The 17,854-nt window shown below is 43.5% G+C and overlaps 2 protein-coding genes across 5 annotated transcripts in view; one reads left to right on the forward strand and one right to left on the reverse strand.

The window, feature by feature from the left end:
• Positions 1–7,477: 7,477 nt before the first annotated feature.
• TAS2R38 (taste 2 receptor member 38) lies at positions 7,478–8,473 on the reverse strand. The gene has a single exon (XM_037518476.1). It carries the CDS (start codon positions 8,471–8,473, stop codon positions 7,478–7,480), a length of 996 nt encoding a protein of 331 aa, XP_037374373.1.
• The window catches only part of MGAM (maltase-glucoamylase), an 86,257-nt gene continuing 76,856 nt past the window's right edge, over positions 8,454–17,854 (forward strand). For 2 of the 4 annotated variants that reach the window (XM_037514723.2, XM_054692739.1), the window contains exon 1: positions 17,635–17,717. The gene's annotated coding sequence lies outside the window, so the exon portion shown is untranslated. Of the gene's footprint in view, positions 8,527–14,036; positions 14,096–17,634; positions 17,718–17,854 lie in introns of those variants that run through there. The other 2 variants (XM_054692737.1, XM_054692736.1) reach the window with 2 other exon arrangements.

The raw sequence follows: 17,854 nt of genomic DNA on the forward strand, positions 1-17,854 counted from the left end.
GATAGAGGAGCTACCTGACCGCCCTGTGCGTGGGGGAGCTGGAAGGTCATTATCAATTGCCCGCAGGTCTTGTCAGTTGCTAGCAGTGGAAAGACTTGGGCATTTAACCTTGACATTCAGCCGCATAGTCAGAGAGAAGTCAGAACAAGATGACGTGGGGGTGGGGTAAGAGATTGCTCAGATACTCACAATAAGCAGAAACAGAGTCATTCCAGCAATTTTTGGCACCACTACAATGAGCCCAGAGATGATCAGCCGCCAGTTCATGGTGAAGGAGCCGAGGAGCCCTGGGGGTGAGAGTCTGGCACCCCATCAGACTGCAACAAGGCTGCTTTCCACAGGGCCACACCCGCCTCTCTCTCAGAGCACCCTGGGGCTGAGAAGACTGTTTGCCACTGAGGGCTATGAGGAGGAGCCCGGTGCACGTCCAGAGGATGGACAGGATCTTGTGCCCGTTGGGCACCTTGAGCTTGCTAGGTTGTCTCTCTCTCAGCCATCCCAAAGTGCCAGCCTCATTCCTGCCCTCATTTGTGGCCTCCTCTCTGCCTGACAAAATAAATCCCCTCCTGGGCTTTGACAGCTCGTACCCTTAAGGGTAAGGTCCCTAATTCGGCCCCAAAGGCCTTAATTTGTAGTCTTGTCCACATAGACTCTGGCTGTCAAAAGCTCCAGACACCAAAAGTCTGCCTGGTGACTCACAGACAGAACAGTTGTCCCTAAAGGCCTTGGCCTTGGCCTTGGGGAAGAACCGACCATTGTGCATGCATAGTGGGCGGGGGGGGGGGTCCCTCTGGGACATGCTCCCTCTGCTTAGGCACCGTCCTGCCTCACACAGCCTCTCCGCCTTGGCAGCGTCCCCCAGCAACCTTGGCAAAGGGGGTGGGTGGGGCAAGGTGGAGAGGGGGACGGAGTCTGCCACCTCCGTGAGAGGAAGCTTCCTGCCAGGGGGTTCAAATAGAAAGGAGCAGGTTTTCTTTAAAAACACCCTTGTTTATTTTTTCACAATATAGGATTTCTCCCCTCAGGTTCCATCACAGTAGTTTCCCCACCACCAAGGGCCCCCAAGTCCCCACCACCCTCCAGCACGCCCTCCTCTCCCCTGTCTGCTCCTCTCCTCTCCCTCCTCCTACCCTCCTGAATGTCTCAGATCCACCTGCTTTCAAGGGTCAGCCTGACAGGTGTCTTTGTCTGATCCTCTGTTTGGTTTCTCTACAGTCCATATGTAAGTGAAACCATCCAGTATTTATCCTCTAGAGGAGAACATTTTTTAGGAGTATTTGGAACACAAAATACCTCAACACAGACTTACCCTTTCTCTGCATCTGAATCTCTTTGAAATACAGTGGGAAGAAAATGTAATCAAATGTCCACTCAAAGTGGGCATCTGAGTGAAGGGTATCTGGGAATTATTTATTCTGCTCTTGCAACATTTCTGCAAATCTGAAACAATGACAAAATAATATTTTTAAGAAAAGAACTCCATCTGAAGTCTGAGATCAGAGACCAGGAGTTGGTGTGACTGGCTCCTTCCACTGTCAGTCAGTGCTGCTCAGCCCCTTTGCCATGGGCTCCTCCTCCTGGCCCCTACTGCTCACCTTCCAGGCCACACGAGGCCAGTGGCTGTGTGGTGTTTCTGAGACATGCTGCTGGAGGTGGGGTGAAGTGAGTGTGAACGATACTCATCAAGGAGTTTTTATTGCATATGAAATGTGATGTGTTCCTTCAATTACATTTTCCCTTATATAAACCAACATGCTCACTATAAAAAAAGGTTAGAAAATATTGGCAAAGAAAATTGAGCAGACAAAAAAAGTCCATATATGTTCACATATTCAGCTATGATCACTGCTAGCACTGAAACTGAATTCTTTCTTTTAAAAATTTTTTTTAAAAAAAGATTTATTTATGCATACAAGAACTGGGGTACAGGCCAGAGGTGTGGGGGTAAGAGGATTCACCAGAGACAGAGTGGGGAACAGAACAGCAATATACTGCTGAGGGGAGCAGCGGGGAGACAGGAGAGGTCTGCTGCGCCATGTGGGTACCTCTCTGACCGGGGATTGAACTCTGCTGCAGTGGCTGTGGATAGCTTCATAGGTTGTGTCTTAGCCCCTTGCACCACCAGAGAGGCCCTGAATCTGAATTCTTTCTGGATGAGTAAGTAGATAAAAAGATAGATGATGGATAGATATGATGGATGGATGGTCTGTCTCTGGTCTCACCACCTCAATGGAAGGAATTGGTTGCCAGCTGTTGTCATGCTTGCAAAGTTGTTTTCTCCTTAGTGTAGAGCGAGAGTTATTTAAAACCATGTCTCTTTTGAAAGAGGGAAAACAAAATATAGAACAAAGAGTCTACATGTTTCCAGAAAAATAGAAGAGAACAGAGTTCTTTGTGAATGTTTTATGTGTTAAAAATGCAAAATGTGTCTTTGTCAAATAATAAAACTTAAGCAGCACAGTTATGAACTAAATTAAAGAACAACTGCAATATAGAAACATACCTGATAAAAATTTAACTGAAGGAATTCAATTTTCCAATGGATTAATTTCTGAATGCAAATAAAGTCTCACTATGTCTTTTGTGAAGACATGTCTCCCAATTTTTTTACAGATGATAAATTTTTAAAAGACTGTTTATGGAGTGAAGAAGAAATTATATGATTTCAGCAGAATCAAACATTCACAAATATATTATAGCCAGAAACACAATGTCTTAGAATATTGAAAATGACTGAGAACTTGCTGGAGAAGAATTAAATAATCTGTTATGTTTTATTGCAACAGATGAAAGCAAGGGTATAAATAATAATTCCAAGCAGCTAGCTTTGTTCACTTATGGCATTGATTAAAAAGTTTATGCAAGCAGTGAATTTATTAAAATGACACCCATGATATCTACAACATCAAGAAATGACATATATCTGTGTACTAAGAAAAGCTTTGATATTTTACTGTTGAAAGGTCAAATAAGTAAGTGTGACTGGGGAGACATTCTGTGATGGTTTGTTTGAAAATCAAGCTTGTTAGTGAACTTAAAACCACGATGGAAACTTTATAATGGTAAGGAACTAAAGTCTACTCATTGCACCATCCGTCAGGAAACACATTGTGCTAGAAATCCATGGATGTGGTAATTAAGGCATGGAATGGGCCCATCAAATATGTTTGGGGCAGGGTCGTAGTAAACATTTTAGTTGTAGTTGTGAGGAGGGATAGTTACAAAGAAGGTATTGTGAAACCCCCCTCCCTATTCCCTTACCCCCTTCAAAAGTATCTGGTTCATTCTAACCCATCCTCCTTACATCTTCTTACCCACTTGTTCCTTCCAAAGCTCTATGGATCCAACTTTGCTAATGTTTTTCCTTTGCTTTTATAACCCAATTCAAAACTTATATTTTCCAGATTAGCTTCTCTTTTCCGAAGCTAATATTTCCCTAGTTCTAGCCTCTAATCTGAATTTTGACTCAGTACCAAGAATCTGCTGATGTTTTCCAACTAAAGGAAATTATGTCAACCCATTTGCAATAAGTTACAAACCACACTTAGCATTTTCCCTCAATTTTGACCCACTTCCTTTCCCAACTTCTCCATTCTTTTGTTGGTGATTAGATCATATTTCAACACACTCATACACTGAAAACCTCCTTGATTCTTCCTTCTCTTTCAAATACCATATCAAGATACTCATTAATGATGCTGTTCAAAAACACTTTAAGATCTATTCCACCTTTTCCATGGTGTGATATATGTATATATATGGTATGGTATGTACATATGTATATATACCAAACTTGACAAAGATATTTTAAAGGAAAATAAACACAGAGGTTAGTATTCCTCATGAACATAGAAGCAAAGCTGCTTGATAATACAGAAGCAAATAAAATAGAGTAGCATATTAAAATAATACTACATTATAACTAAGTAGGGTTTATTACAGGAATGCAAGACTGACTTAATATTTAACATTTATTCAAAGCAAATCATTATGTTAACAAAATCAGGAGAGAGAAATCATTTCAATAAATACAAATAAAGCCTTTAATTAAATTCAACTCCAAATCATGATAAAAAATTTCTCAGCACACCAGGAATAAAAATGGCATGCTTAATATGATAAAGAACACTTGTAAGTAAAACCAGTGTTTTACTTAATGATGAGATGGTGGATATTTTTCCCCTAAGGTCAGGATTGAGGCAGGGATCGAGTACTTCAATCAATATTGTAGGAAGATCCCAATCAGTGCAGAAAGTTAGATAAATAAAGGGCATAAGTTTGGGAAGGAAGAAGAAAAATTGTTTTTACTTGCTGATGCCATGATGGCTGAAGTATGAAATTTCAAAGAACCTACAAAAAATATTGGAATTACAAGTTAATTTAGGAAATTTGCAAGATGCGTAATCCATATGCAAAAATTGCATAAACCAGCAGTAAGTAACTGAAAACCAAAATTTAAATATTCCATATACAATAATATAAAATATTACACATTTGGGGATAATTTCATCAAAAGGCATATAAAACTTCTGCACTAAAAACTATAAAATGTTTCTGAAGTTAAAGACAAACAAGTGAAGAGAGATAACATTTTTTTTAGATTGTCATATTGACCATTTTAAAGAAAAAGACGTCATTTTAAGAACAGACATACAAATCAATAAACTCCCACACATAAATAGTAAAAAGCCAGTTCAATGTTAAAAAAGGGCAAACAAATCAAATATTAATAGTTACTTTATAATGAGAGATAGACAAATGAAGCGTGTGAAAAAGTGTTCCACATCATTCTTTGTCAGGAAAATGCAAATTAAATCATAATGAGATACCATTCTCCTCCACTGGAATGCCCTCAATTTAAAAAGACTGACAATACCAACTGTTGGTGAGAATGAGGAACATCTACTATATTGTGGATGGAGGCTCAAAATGGTAGAATCACTTGGGAGCACTCTAGCAGGTTTTGGTGAAGTTCAATGACCATCAAATTTATGACATAGTGATTGCACTCTTAGATTCTTCTCTAAGAGGAATAAAAACTATGGCTACAAAGATGGATTCAAGCCTGTTGAGAGGCTTTATTTGCAGTACCCGCAAATTGTAAACAATCCAAATATCCTCATTCGTCAATGGGGCTAAGCCTGTTGTGATTCATATGCTATTAAGGATGAATCTCAAAAGCATGATATGAAGCAAAAATAGTAGAAACAGGAGTTTCTACTCAATGATTCCATATAAGAACAGACAAAACTAATTGTTGGAAAGATATAATCTGTGGGGCGAGATTAGGATAGTGATCCTCTAGTGGGTGGGGATTGAGTGGAAGAGAAATATTGGACTGTTGCCTGCTGAGGGCAACACAGAGTATCTTATTTGGGGTATTGGTTCCATGCATGTGCACTTAATCAAACTTCACCACATGGTACATTTAACATCTCTGCTTTTTTCTGTATATACATTTTGCCTAAAAATGAAAAATTATTATAAGCAAATATTGAGCTCTAGCTAGTCATTTTGCTTTCTGCACTATTATAAGATAGCAGTTCTAAAACCTTTTCCCCTATATGCTAGGCCTAAGCAAATGAGAGAATATATTGAGCATAAATGGAGGATAAATTTCATGTAACCATGTTGCAGGGAGGTACAAATGTATAAGAGGGGATGACAACAAGGGAACCCCAATTATTGCATTGGAATTTTATGTCTATGTAGAGGGGGCACGGGGGGAAAGAGAAATTGGCAAAATATAACTTATGGGTAAATCTGGATACAAGATTATAGGTACACACTTGCAACTTTTTAATAAATTTGACATTGTACGAAGCATCTTGTTGAAAATAAAGCTGTGGAGGGCAGCAAGATAATGGAGATGAATGGAGTTTACAGACAGAGCTTACAAGAAGAGTCTCCCCTGGTTTCTTTCCTAATCATATTTCCCCAAGTCCTCTAGAGAAAAGTGGGCTTCAGAGATCACACAACAGTTTAGCCAGAGGGTCTATCACCCAGCTTTAGGAAAAGGGGATCTGAAGCATTGGTCCCCTACGTTGGCTGCACCCTGGAATCATGCAGGTTGCTTTAAAACAAGATGCCTGGGGTCTCCCCGGTGGCACAGGGGCTCAAGTCTTGCACTATGAAGCGATCACCAGCCACTGCAGCATGAGTTTGATCCCCAGCCGGCCAGGGAGCTGACCCACATGGTGCAGCAGACCTCTCCTGTCTTGCCCACTGCTCCCCTCAGCAGGGTATTTCAATCAATCTGCCTGTTCTATTCTCCACTCTGTCTCTGGTGAATCTCTCCACCCCACCTCTGGCCTACACCCAAGTTCTTGTGTGCATAAATAAATAAAAATAAATCCTAAAAAAAAAAAAAAACCCACAATGCCTGAAGCCAGTACTTCAGTTTGATCAGCTAGGACGAGGCCAGGACATTGAGATTTTTCAAACCCCCACTGGGGATTTCAATGTGTAACCAGGAGTGGGAACCTTTGAGGGAAACTAGGAAAATGTCTGTGTCCCACAAGGAAAGGACCCAGATAAAGTTGCCAATTTTGTGACCAAAAGGTTCGTGTGTCTGGAAAATCTGGGAGGAGCAATTGGATTTATTTATCAAGACCTGACAGGAGGGGGCATCGAGGTGCCCACACCAGCAGCACCAGGCGCCTCTCAAGAGCTGGATGCCTCGTGGGCTCTATGCTTTCTTTTTAGGATCTGATTTGAGGGAGCCTTCCTGATTGGGTTCATGTGCAGCCAGAGAGAAGATGCTGGACCTAGGCCACATAACACTTAGCTAGGCTGTCTTGACCAATGTTTGGTACCAGGTGAACTGCTGTCTTCAAGGGCAAGTGACCCCCTTGACTCTAGTGCCTAGGGCCCCTACTGGGCAAATCTCGACCTCTTTCTTCCCACTGTAAAGCAGGTTGAACATGCATTTCTGACAAAATGACCCCCAAGCTTCTCGTTTCTGGGGCGCTTTAAAGTAGTACCTCATGAAGTTGAAATGATGACATAATTGTTCTTCCCAGTTTGTCTCTTCATTTCTTATGTTTCCATGAAAACCGCAGAGCTCGACCAGGGTCATATAATTGCCATAATAGTGAAAATATGTCCAAGTATCATGTTGACACCAGTTCTAAGAAATAGACTTGGCAACCACATGCAAGCTGACCCCACTGCTTTGGAATTTAGAAATTATTCCAGAAGAGGTGACTACTGGTGGTTTGGCTCACGCCAAGCACTGATAATCCACATACTTTGACATCTCTGTTTACTTCATTCTATCCAGCAAACTTCAGGAACAAATGCCACTTGCCGAGGCCACGCTTAGAGCTTCAAGTATTTTATTCTTCTGTGGGTGAGTCCTGGGATGTCAAGTGGAGAGACTCTAAGGGAATTTTTGCAGAAGGAACTGGGATAGGTTTATGAAGGCTTTATGGCCAGTTGGGGGCAAGTTCATGAAGAGCCCACTACCTGTCCACTCTCAGCAGGGATTTGGTGTCCTGAGGTCCATGCTGCCCCATCTGCTGCTCTGGGCCCAGTGTAGAATGGCCCCCAAAGCTCTTCTCAGCTTGGGGTTGCCTGAGATCAAGATGACTGAGTGTCCTGAGGGACAGGCGGCCATGACCCCCACACAGACCATCACCCCCAGCTTGTGCTTCCACAGCATCAGTAAAGGCACCGACACCAGGGCTGCGCAGAACGACACCACGTAGAGGCAGAGGAAGGAGGCCAGAGACTTGAGGGCTCTGATGTGGGCCTCCAGGCTGGGGTCTCGTGAGTCTCTGGTTATGGCTCTCATTGTCCTCAGGTGCCCCCCCAGGGAGACAATCAACACCCCAGAAGAAATGACAAAAATGAGGAAAGGGGGGATGGCCCCCAGGCTGCAGATGAGGAAGGAATGGAAGAAATGGAGTTGTACGATTTGCACATTGAGTTCCTTGCTGTGGTTCATGACTCCTGTAGCCACGACGATGAGGCCAGGCCTACTAAAATAGTCCCACAGACAGAAGGCGATGCAGACACAGGAGATCAGGAGAGCACCCAGGAGCATGTGGGGGAGCTTCCTGGGGATCCAGCACACCAAGCAGACCAGGAAGGTGTATGAGAAACGGACGATCTTCGAGCAGTAGAGGAGACTGAGGCAGGTGGCCAGCCAGAGGCTGGCTTGCTTTATGATCATCCAGAGCATGATGATGGTTTGGTAGCTGACGTTCAGTGGGTCTTTCATCTGCTGGACGTGGGTAAGCTGGATGGCATCCAGGAACAGCAGCCCTTGCAGGAAGAGCCGGGTGAGGCTGAGACCCAGCAGCACAAGGTCACAGCTGCTCAGCGGCTGCCTCCTCACCACATCCCAGAGATTCACCAAGAAAATGAAGGCATTGGCCAGGATGCCCACTGCAAACTCCAGGACTGAAAGGACCAGAAATACACCCTTGACTTCATAGGACACGGTGACGGCAGGAGTCAGCGTCAACATGGTGTCCCTCCTCCCGGGCCAAAGGAACCTCACGTGCCAGCTGGCAGAGAAAGGTGAGTGTGTCTTCTGAGCCAAGGCTTCTCCTTCCCCAGGCGTCCGACTCTCGCCCTAGATGTATTCCAGAGTGGCTGCGTCGAAAGTCCTGGCAGCACTCTCGGAGGAATGCCGCTGTTTTATAAGATCTCTCCCAACAAGGGCTCTTTGCAAGAGTGGGAGAGTGATGGCTCTTTCTTTGGGGTGAGGCAGAAGCCTTTACTAACCCAGGTGTTTCTGTATTGCTGTCTCCCTAGGGGAGCACATCACAGCATCAGGGATGCAAACAAGACAGGGTCTCAATGTCCCAAGCCCAGATTTGCGTGTCCATCTGCACCTGTGTGAGTAGAAAGGAGAGTGGGATTTGCTTATGGGATTTGTTCATGGAAACTGGCAGCAGGCCAAGTACGTGTGGATTTGTGGGGAACTGAGGTTGGAAATGATGCCTCTTTCCATTTGCATGCCTGTACCACACCTCTGGGCCCCGAGTCTCTCCCAGACTTATGTTTTTAATATGAATATATGGACCATTCCTTGTCTGGTACCAGCTTATGACTGGCCTGGCTGCCATTGACAGAGTTTGTTCAGTCATCATCATCACTGTGCCAGCTTTTGTGTTTGGCAAGAGGAGTTTTCACACAAGCAAGACAGCACCTTGCTGTGCAGGGAGAGGGCCAGGGGCCTAGCTGACTTGGATTATTGCTGAAGATTTTTACTTCTCTTTTTGCTTCCCACCCCATTCTCTTACCCCATTTTCTCCAAAGCAACAGTAATGATTGTGTGACAGAAGAACTGAGATCATGGCATTGCTCTGTTCAAACCTTTCAGGGCCTCCCATCTTTCTCATCATAACAACTAAGTCCTGACGTAACCTCTAGGTCCCCTACACATTTGGGCCTCTGTTCCTTCTCATTTGTCAATCTGTGACCCTTGTCTTTTCCCTCACTCCCCGCCAGCTACCTTTCCTGTCCTGTGAACTCACCAAGCACCCCCTGCCTCAGGACGTTTGCACTTGCTTTTCTTGCAAATTTAATTACTTTCCTCCTACATACTTTCACTTTCTTTTCAGAAGGTCTCTTCTTAAAAGTCCCCTTGTCAGAGACCATCCCTAACTATAGCAAGCATGTTGGGTGCTTACTGTCATCCTTAACCTGTGGAATATTCCTGCAGACATGCAGTTATTTAGTTCCTGTATCTACCTGCCCCCACTAAAAATGTAAATTTCATGAAGGCTCATGCTAGCTTCCAACAGCTCATACTGTTTCCAATCAGTAAACATTTTTGAATGATTGAAATTTTCACAAATAAGCGTTTCGTCATCTATAACATTCCCATGGATAACAACGAGAACATTTTTTTGAACATACCTGGACATTGTATTCTAACATACTTGGGTGTCATTTCTTTTTTTTTTTTTTTAAAGATTTATTTATACAAGCACTGGGTACATTCAGAAGCATGGGAGGGTGAGAGAATTCACCAGAGCCAGAGCGGGGAGCAAAGCAGGCAGAGGGACTGAAGTACACTGCTGAGGGGAGCAGCGGGCGGCAGGAGAGGTCTGCGCGCCATGTGGGACCCTCCTCTGGTGGCCGGGGAGCAGCCGGGGATTGAACCGGCGCTGAAGAAGCTGCTGGCAGCTTCGCAACCCAGCGCTCAACCACTGCGCCACCAGGGAGGCCCACTTGGGTGTCATTTCTGAAGTCTAGTTTTCTCCCATTTTTAAACATTTCCAAACATTTGGTGAGCTTGGGCTTCCCCGAATGGGTAATTCACCTTGATCTGCAGAGGAATGTGGACTGATTTCAGCTTCACTTCTGCAAAAGTTTTACGTCAGACTAGTTTCTCAGCATAGATGGGGACCTGGTTATTTATACGCAGTGTGTTTTAGAACATTCACCATCACCAGGTGCTCTCTTCCCCCTTACAAATGCTTTAGCTTTTTAAATTCTTTTATTCTTGTCCGTCATGCTTCGTTCACGCCACCATTTCATCCGGGGATGAATGAAGATGAAGGGGAAGAAGACGTGGAGAGGCTGGTTTGCCCAATAGCATTTCCTTGCAGGGCTAGAGCCTTCCAGCCTCTGTTCATCTTCTCCCTCGTGCTGCACTGGTTCATTCTGCCAATTCTTCACGGTCTCTCTCTGGGCCGTTGGCTCCCTCTGAATGTCTCACTGTTCCCAACGCATCCATGAGGACAGGCACTCTGTTGGTTCGTAATTACCATTGTGATGTGTCTGTGATGTTCTTCATCCTGTCTTCTTTCCCTCATTTTCCTTCAAATTTTTCAATATGCGTTATGTGCGCTGCCCCCTTTGTCTCTGTAGACATTTTGTCTTTTTCATGTTTTCTTCTGACTACAGCTCCTTTTATTTACAAGTAATGCCACACAGGTTAATCGTTACTAAAAATGGCCCGTCCTGTTTTATCCTGAACTATTCCTATCCCGATAATCAGGCAGTCCTTCATGGTACAAAATCACATAGCAGTGACCTTGTGCGTAAGTCAGTGTACTTGTGATGCCCTCAGTTGGGTCCTTCATTCTTTTCGGTGGCCACAACCCAGCAGAGGTCAGCACGCAGACCAGACTGGTCTTCCTTTCCTCCTCTGCACACCAGGTGGCAGTATTGCCCAAAGGAACTTAGCCGTGAAGGCGCCCTTTCAACCCACTACAAACTTTGGAAAACAGAACTGTCTTTACTGTCAGATAATCTCGCGCATGCACACACACTCTAGGCTCACTTAAGATCCCTGAGAGGACACGTCTGTCGGCCCTGCAGGTTAGCATTGCCACCGGTAATGTGCAAACGAAAATCTAAGAGAAGTCCTTAGTGTTGAAGGGAATTCTTCCTGGTTTCTCCAGGCAGCCCTGGGATGAGGGCCTCTGGACTCCAGGCCTGTAGTTCTCTGCTTCCATCATGCTTTGCTCATCCCACTGCTGTTGCACTCACCCTATTTATTAAAATCTGCATTTGTCTGTGTTTGCCATTATGGCGAGCTGTTCAAAAGCAGGGACTATGTGATACTGTTCTTCTGTGTTCCTCAGGCTATGTGACACACAGCTAGACTTTTGCTCCCTTAGTTGGTCATCTCCCTAATGCCAGGGTGATGCTGTCCACGATGCATTCCTCAGGATGTAGTCTCGTGTGTAGCCCTCGCTAGATTCTATGTGATTTTGCTCCTGGGGCCATACATGCTTCCTGCACTGAAGGTTAAAGGCTGAGAACTTCTCACAACACTGCACATAGCCACTCAGGAGAGGCCCTGAGGGGAGAGAGAACTGGGCCGTGGAACCTGACCCAGGACAAAACTGTAGCCACCAGTGGCAGCAAGGCTCAGAGACCCCTGGAGCATGTCAGGAGGCCTTGTCCTCATGCCAGCCCTGCACGCAGAGGGTGGATTAAATAGGCTCTCTGACTGGAGGACTCATTCATTCAGGTCATCTCGAGTAATTCATCGCACGTGACATCAGACAGGATGGTCAGAGTCACAGAGAACCTGTTAGAAATGCAAGTGGTTGGACCCCACTTAGGGCTGTGGAAGCAACTGCTCTGAAGTTGGAGCTCATCTGTGTCTGAACTAGCCATTCAGGGTATTCCCATGCACACTGGCATTTGAGAACCCCTGGGTTACGAGGGAGTAAGACTGGGACCATCCCAGAGATAGCCACACCTCACATGGCCTCCACTCAGGAGGCGCCAGGAGCTTTATTCAGGATCCGTGTTGTCTTGTCAGTGGGAGGAGTTAGCCGCCCTCACCCAAATGCTCCGCCATAAATGAAATTTGGAGTCTTGTTAGACTCCATGGTCAAGTGGCATTGGAGCTGTCATATGCGAGCGTCTCAGGAACCCCCAAATCCAGGCCTGCTATGTGTCGAGAACGGCAGTGAGAAGGGGGTGCAGGATATGTGTCGCAGAAGCAGTGATGGCAGGCGTAGTAGAGGCAGTAATTTGGCGAAGAAGCAGGAGCATGACCTGAAATTTACTTCATAGAAATAGGAAAAGTACCAGTTGCTCGTCTCTCTGCTTTTCCTTCTTTGAATTTAAATGGCCGCTAATTCTTGCTACTTTCTACATGCTTATTCCTTTCTCTTTTGGGAAAGCAAGTACTTTTTAGTAAACTCTAATTTCTGCCTCAATAAAATGATATGATCTTAGTGCCCAATGCAATATGAATTCGACTCTGTGTCTCAAATCCTAATGTCAGAGAGGAAGAATCTGGTTGGACCAGGTTGGTCAGCTGTCCAGTGCCGGCCCAATCAGCTGGCACCAGAGGTCAGGATTGTGTTGCCCTTCCCTGTAGGAGTTGGCAGGTGTCCTCTGGGTGTGGGGAGGAAATATTGGGGGTCTCTAGTCAGGATTTGGGATTAAAGAAAAGTAGCCATCTGAGATGAGGATGGGAAACTGATAAATGATAGGATCTGACAATTTCCACTTTGGTAGAAAGGGTGGGGAGTTAACTTTTAATTTTTTTTAAATGAATGAACAAATATATAGAATGAAGAAGCAACTATTTGCTTTTTCAAATTTACTGACTTTGTACTTTATGAATATTCAATCACTAGATTGAAATTTAATTTGCATAGGTTTGACTCTGCTGCTATTTGAGTGACCTTTAGTAAGTGATTGTCCTTAGTTTCTGTTTCCTCATTTATAGATGGGCATTAAAAGTACCTGTCCTACTGGTTAGGGTTGTTGTGCTTAATGACATAATACAGATTAAAGTGCTCTGAAAGTTGCAAGGTGTTCTAAAAGAAGTTTTATTACTAGCGCGTGAATCTTGGGCAATGTTTTATCCCTAATAACTTTCTCCTTGGATTTGCATGCGTGTGGCAGGTGCTCAGTCTGTGGGGTTAAGAGGCAGGAAGGGGTGAAAGCTGATGTGAAATTGCTGAGTAACAGGTATTTCACAAGAGAAGGATATGCTGTAATGCTCAGTGTAAGTCCCTTCTGCTCTCACCTTCCTCTGAGCACTTCTGGGCAGAGAAATTACTGCTGCCCCAAACAAGTGCATTTCTCCCTTTCCAGGTAGCCTCTGATGTGAAGAGTTTGTATCTGAAACAAAGGAAGGAAAATCAACTCATTGCGATAAGAAAGAGGTACATTTCAAGTGTGTAGCTGGTAGAGATGGACATGATTTGTGATTGGAAGGGGGATAGGAGCCATGTGTTTGTGGGTTTGAGCAGTGTGTGTGACTCCTTCAAACAAAATAATGGACTAGGCCTGGCTTTGCTCCACTGGCCTGTGGGATTAGTTCTCATGGGAGGCGCTGGTGGCTCACTTCTCTGTGATGCTGGTCCATTGGTGGAAGAGGCTCCCTCTTTCAACCCAACCTAGTGATGTTATTCCTGGGCGTAGATGAACTGGAGCAATGGTTCTTAGCAGAATTTAAGCTAATTGCACTGTTTACTGTATTTTATTTTCAGAAAAAAGAAGTTGGGGAGGGATTGGGAAATTGACATCAGATGCCAGGTACTCACTATTTTGGCTTAGACCTGGAATGATATTATGGCATGCATGTTATCATCTCTAGTTTAAAGAGAAGGCAACTGAGCTTCCAAAAATTTAAAGGACTGCCCAAAGTCTAGAGCATGTAAGTAGAGAATCCAATATTTAAACCCAGGCTGACTTACTTCCAAACCCCACTCTCTTTCCATGAAATGTTACAGAACCCACTAAACTACCATTTGAAGGTTTAACATGGAAACACTCTCCCAAGAAGTGATTCATCTCAATTTTAGTGTTATATTTAAGTATATTAGACTAATGGACTATTAGAGATACTTTCAGGGTCATCTAACCCACCCACAGTTTACTGCTGGTAACATTTAGACAGATGAGTATTTTATTTTCTGTGAGGATTTTATTCCAGGAAGTGAGAATCCATTAACTCATGTTTAATGCCAAGAAGATGGGAGAACACACTGGTGCTCAGCAGCCCCTTCTTAGCTCAGTGGCCAGGATAGGTCCCTCAAATCAGTCTGTCTTTGACCAAGAGCTTGAAGGAACTAGACAGTGGGGACTTGATAAATGGCTAGTATTTCTCTGAGCACTTTGGGATATGGGTGCCCATACAATAGAACAATATATACTTTTTATTCCAGGTCTTTTCTGTTATCCATATTTAAACGAGGTAAAACTGGCTCACAACACTGTATATGATTTACGGGTATAGTATCACATCCTTCAGGTGTATGTTACCATATCACACCCAACTCCAACACCCCTCCTCTACCACAGCCCATGGTGCCCCCTCCCTACTTTGCTTTCTCCCCCATCCCTCTGGTAGCTTCAATTCTATAGTCATAACTAGACTTTGTTATTGGTTTGTCTTTATCTGACCTTTTGTTTGATCTCTTTATATTCCACATATAAGTGATGCCAACCATTGACTTATTTGCTTAGTATAATGCCTTCTAGTTCCATCCATGATGTCACTCACGAATGGCAAGAGTTTATTTTTTATTTTTTAACAAGCAACAACAAATGTTGGCGAGGATGTGGAGAAAAAGGAACTCTCCTACATAGCTGGTGGGAGTGCAAACTGGTCCAACCACTATGGAAAGATCTGTGGAGATTCCTCAACCTGCTAAAGATGGCGCTTCCATATGATCCAGCAATTCCACTCCTAGGTATTTACCTAAAGAACACAGAAACATCATAGGGGCACCTGCACCCCTATGTTAATTGAAGCACTATTTACAATAGCTAAGCTTTTGAAACAACACAAATGTCCAAAAATAGATGACTGGATCAAGAAGATGTGGTCCATATACACAATGGAATATTACTCAGCATTCAAAAAAGATAAACACATGCCATTTGCAGCAACATGGATGATGCTGGAAGGGATCATGCTCAGTGAAACTAGCCAGAAAGAAGAAGAAAAATACCGGATGGTCTCACTCATAGTAGGAATTTAGAAAACCAAAATAAGGGACCAGGAAAAAGACTAATTATAATAAAGTAAAAATAAAAATCAATAAGCAACTATAAACTAGAGACACACTACTACTATGGGGGGGAGGAGGGATTAGGATTCAAATTAGGGGGGTGGGAATTGTATGGGGACTATGACCAAGATGAAGGTGCATACATTGTGCAAAAATGAAAAATGTAAAAAATATATAAAATAAAATTAAAATTAAAAAAAAATCAGTAGTAGACTTGCAGTAGAATCTTGATGAGTGAGTAAGAAGTGGCCAGGCAATGAATTGGAACTCAAATGGTCTGAGCACAGGAAAAAGGAATAGAAAGAATGCTGTCATCAGGAAAAGATAGTGAGCACAGGAAACTTGAGGACCTAATCAGGGAGTGTCCAGGGTGGTGCTGAAAGACATTCTGGCCATGTGGAGCCCCTAAACCATAACATGTGAGATCCAGGGACCTGGGAGGCCATGAATAAGCTCCTAATCAACAAAAAATGAGCGTATGGGGCCTCCCCGGTGGTGCAGCAGGTTGAGCGCAGCGCTGTGAAGCTGTCCACAGCCTCTGCAGCACGGGTTTGATTCCTGGCCGGCTAGGGAGATTCCCACATGGTGTGGCAGACCTCGCCTGTCTCTCCTGCTGCTCCCCTCAGCAGTGTATTTTGGTCCTTCTGCCTGTTCTGCTCCCTGCTCTGTCTCTGGTGAATTTTCTCACCCACCTGCACCTCTGGCCTATACCCCAGCTCTTGTATGCATAAAATAAATAAATCTTTTAAAAAAGTTTATTTTTTTAATATCTGAGTAGTATTCCATTATGTATATATATCTCATCTTCCTCATCCACTCCTCTGGGCTTATAGGTAGTTTCCATAACCTGGCTATTGTAAATAGTGCTGCGGTGAACATAGGTGTGCATATATCCCTTTGAATCAGTGTCTTTGCATTCTTCATATAGGAGTAGAATTGTTGGGTCATATGGTAGATGCATTTTTAACCTTTTGAGAAATCTCCATACTTTTTGTCCATAAGGGCTGGACCAGTCTACATTCCCACACCAAATGTAAGAACATTCCATTATCTCCACACCCTTGCCAACACTTGTTGTTTCTGGTCTTTTTGATGTGGGGCCATTCTCCTAGGTGTGAGGTAGTATCTCATTGTGATTTTGATTTGCTTTCCCCTGATAAGTGATAATGAACATTTTTTTCATGTATCTATTGGTTATTGGTATGACCTCTTTGGAGAAGTGCCTCTTTAGATCTTCTACCCATTTGCTTTTTGTTGAGTTGTATGATTCTTTTGTAGATCTTGGGTATCACCCTCTTGTCAGCTGTATGATATGCAAACATTTTCTCCTATTCAGTAAGGTGTTTTTTTGTCTTAGTGATGGGTTTTTTTTTCTATGCAGGAGCTTTTTAGTTTTATGCAGCCCCAATTGTTTATATTTTCTTTTATTTTCCTGGATGTTGGAGATGAATCCACACAGACAACTCTGAAATGTATATTATGAAATGTTTGCCTGTGTTTTCTTCTATATATTTTGTAGTTTCAGGTCTTATATCCAAATCTTTCATACATTCTGAATTAATTTTTCTGTAATAGTATGAGTTAGTGGTCTAGTTTCATTACTTTGCATATGTACTATTGAGGAAGCACAGACATTGCTTCATTGCATTAAAAATATTCTAGTAGTTCAATGGAATTGGTTTTCTTTGTATCCTTATAGATTTTGTGTCATGAATTTAAAAACATAAATCTAAGGGAGGTCCACAGGAAGCACCAGACTGCCAGCTAGTCTTCGTGGTACCTCTTCTGGAGGGAAGAAAATAAAACTATTTTGAAAAATCTCACAGCTATTCCCTTTAAATGCAAACCAGCAGATTGGGCCACCAAGTGTCACCTGCTGCAGAAAGGTTAGAGGTCACAGGGAGAGATGGGCTCTTCTGGGATCCTGGGTTTGCTTATTTTTTTCTGTTTATCTCCTACATTTTGAGTTGGACTGTGTTCTTTTACCATGCACCTGATAGATATCACTGCTGTAGAAAACATTCAGGGCCTGCAGGGTTTAGAGGAGTCAGGTTGGTTGCTTCTTGTTCTAGGATCTTAGGTATGTTCTCCTCATGGGAAGCCTGTGATTACTAATTAACTAGTAGATCTGATACTGACAATAAAAGCTGGCAGTCATTAGTAACACCGTCACCTGGGCTGTTGCTGCTCTGTGTGGACTCTGCTTCTCTGCTGTTAACACCAGGCCCTCCTTCAGAGAGTGGATCAGCGGGAGGTGATGAGGTATGGTCATAAACCCAGTGTCCATTAGGATTCCTGGTGTGTGTGCATAGAACAGTGTGGATTTTTGCTGCTGTCCTTTGGTCAAAATGCCCTTGTGAATTTGTTAAACATAGACAAATAGAAATATCAACAATTCA

The sequence above is a fragment of the Talpa occidentalis genome, unplaced genomic scaffold (genome assembly GCF_014898055.3).
Source record: "Talpa occidentalis isolate TD23 unplaced genomic scaffold, MPIMG_talOcc4v2.1, whole genome shotgun sequence".
Taxonomy (NCBI): domain Eukaryota; kingdom Metazoa; phylum Chordata; class Mammalia; order Eulipotyphla; family Talpidae; genus Talpa; species Talpa occidentalis.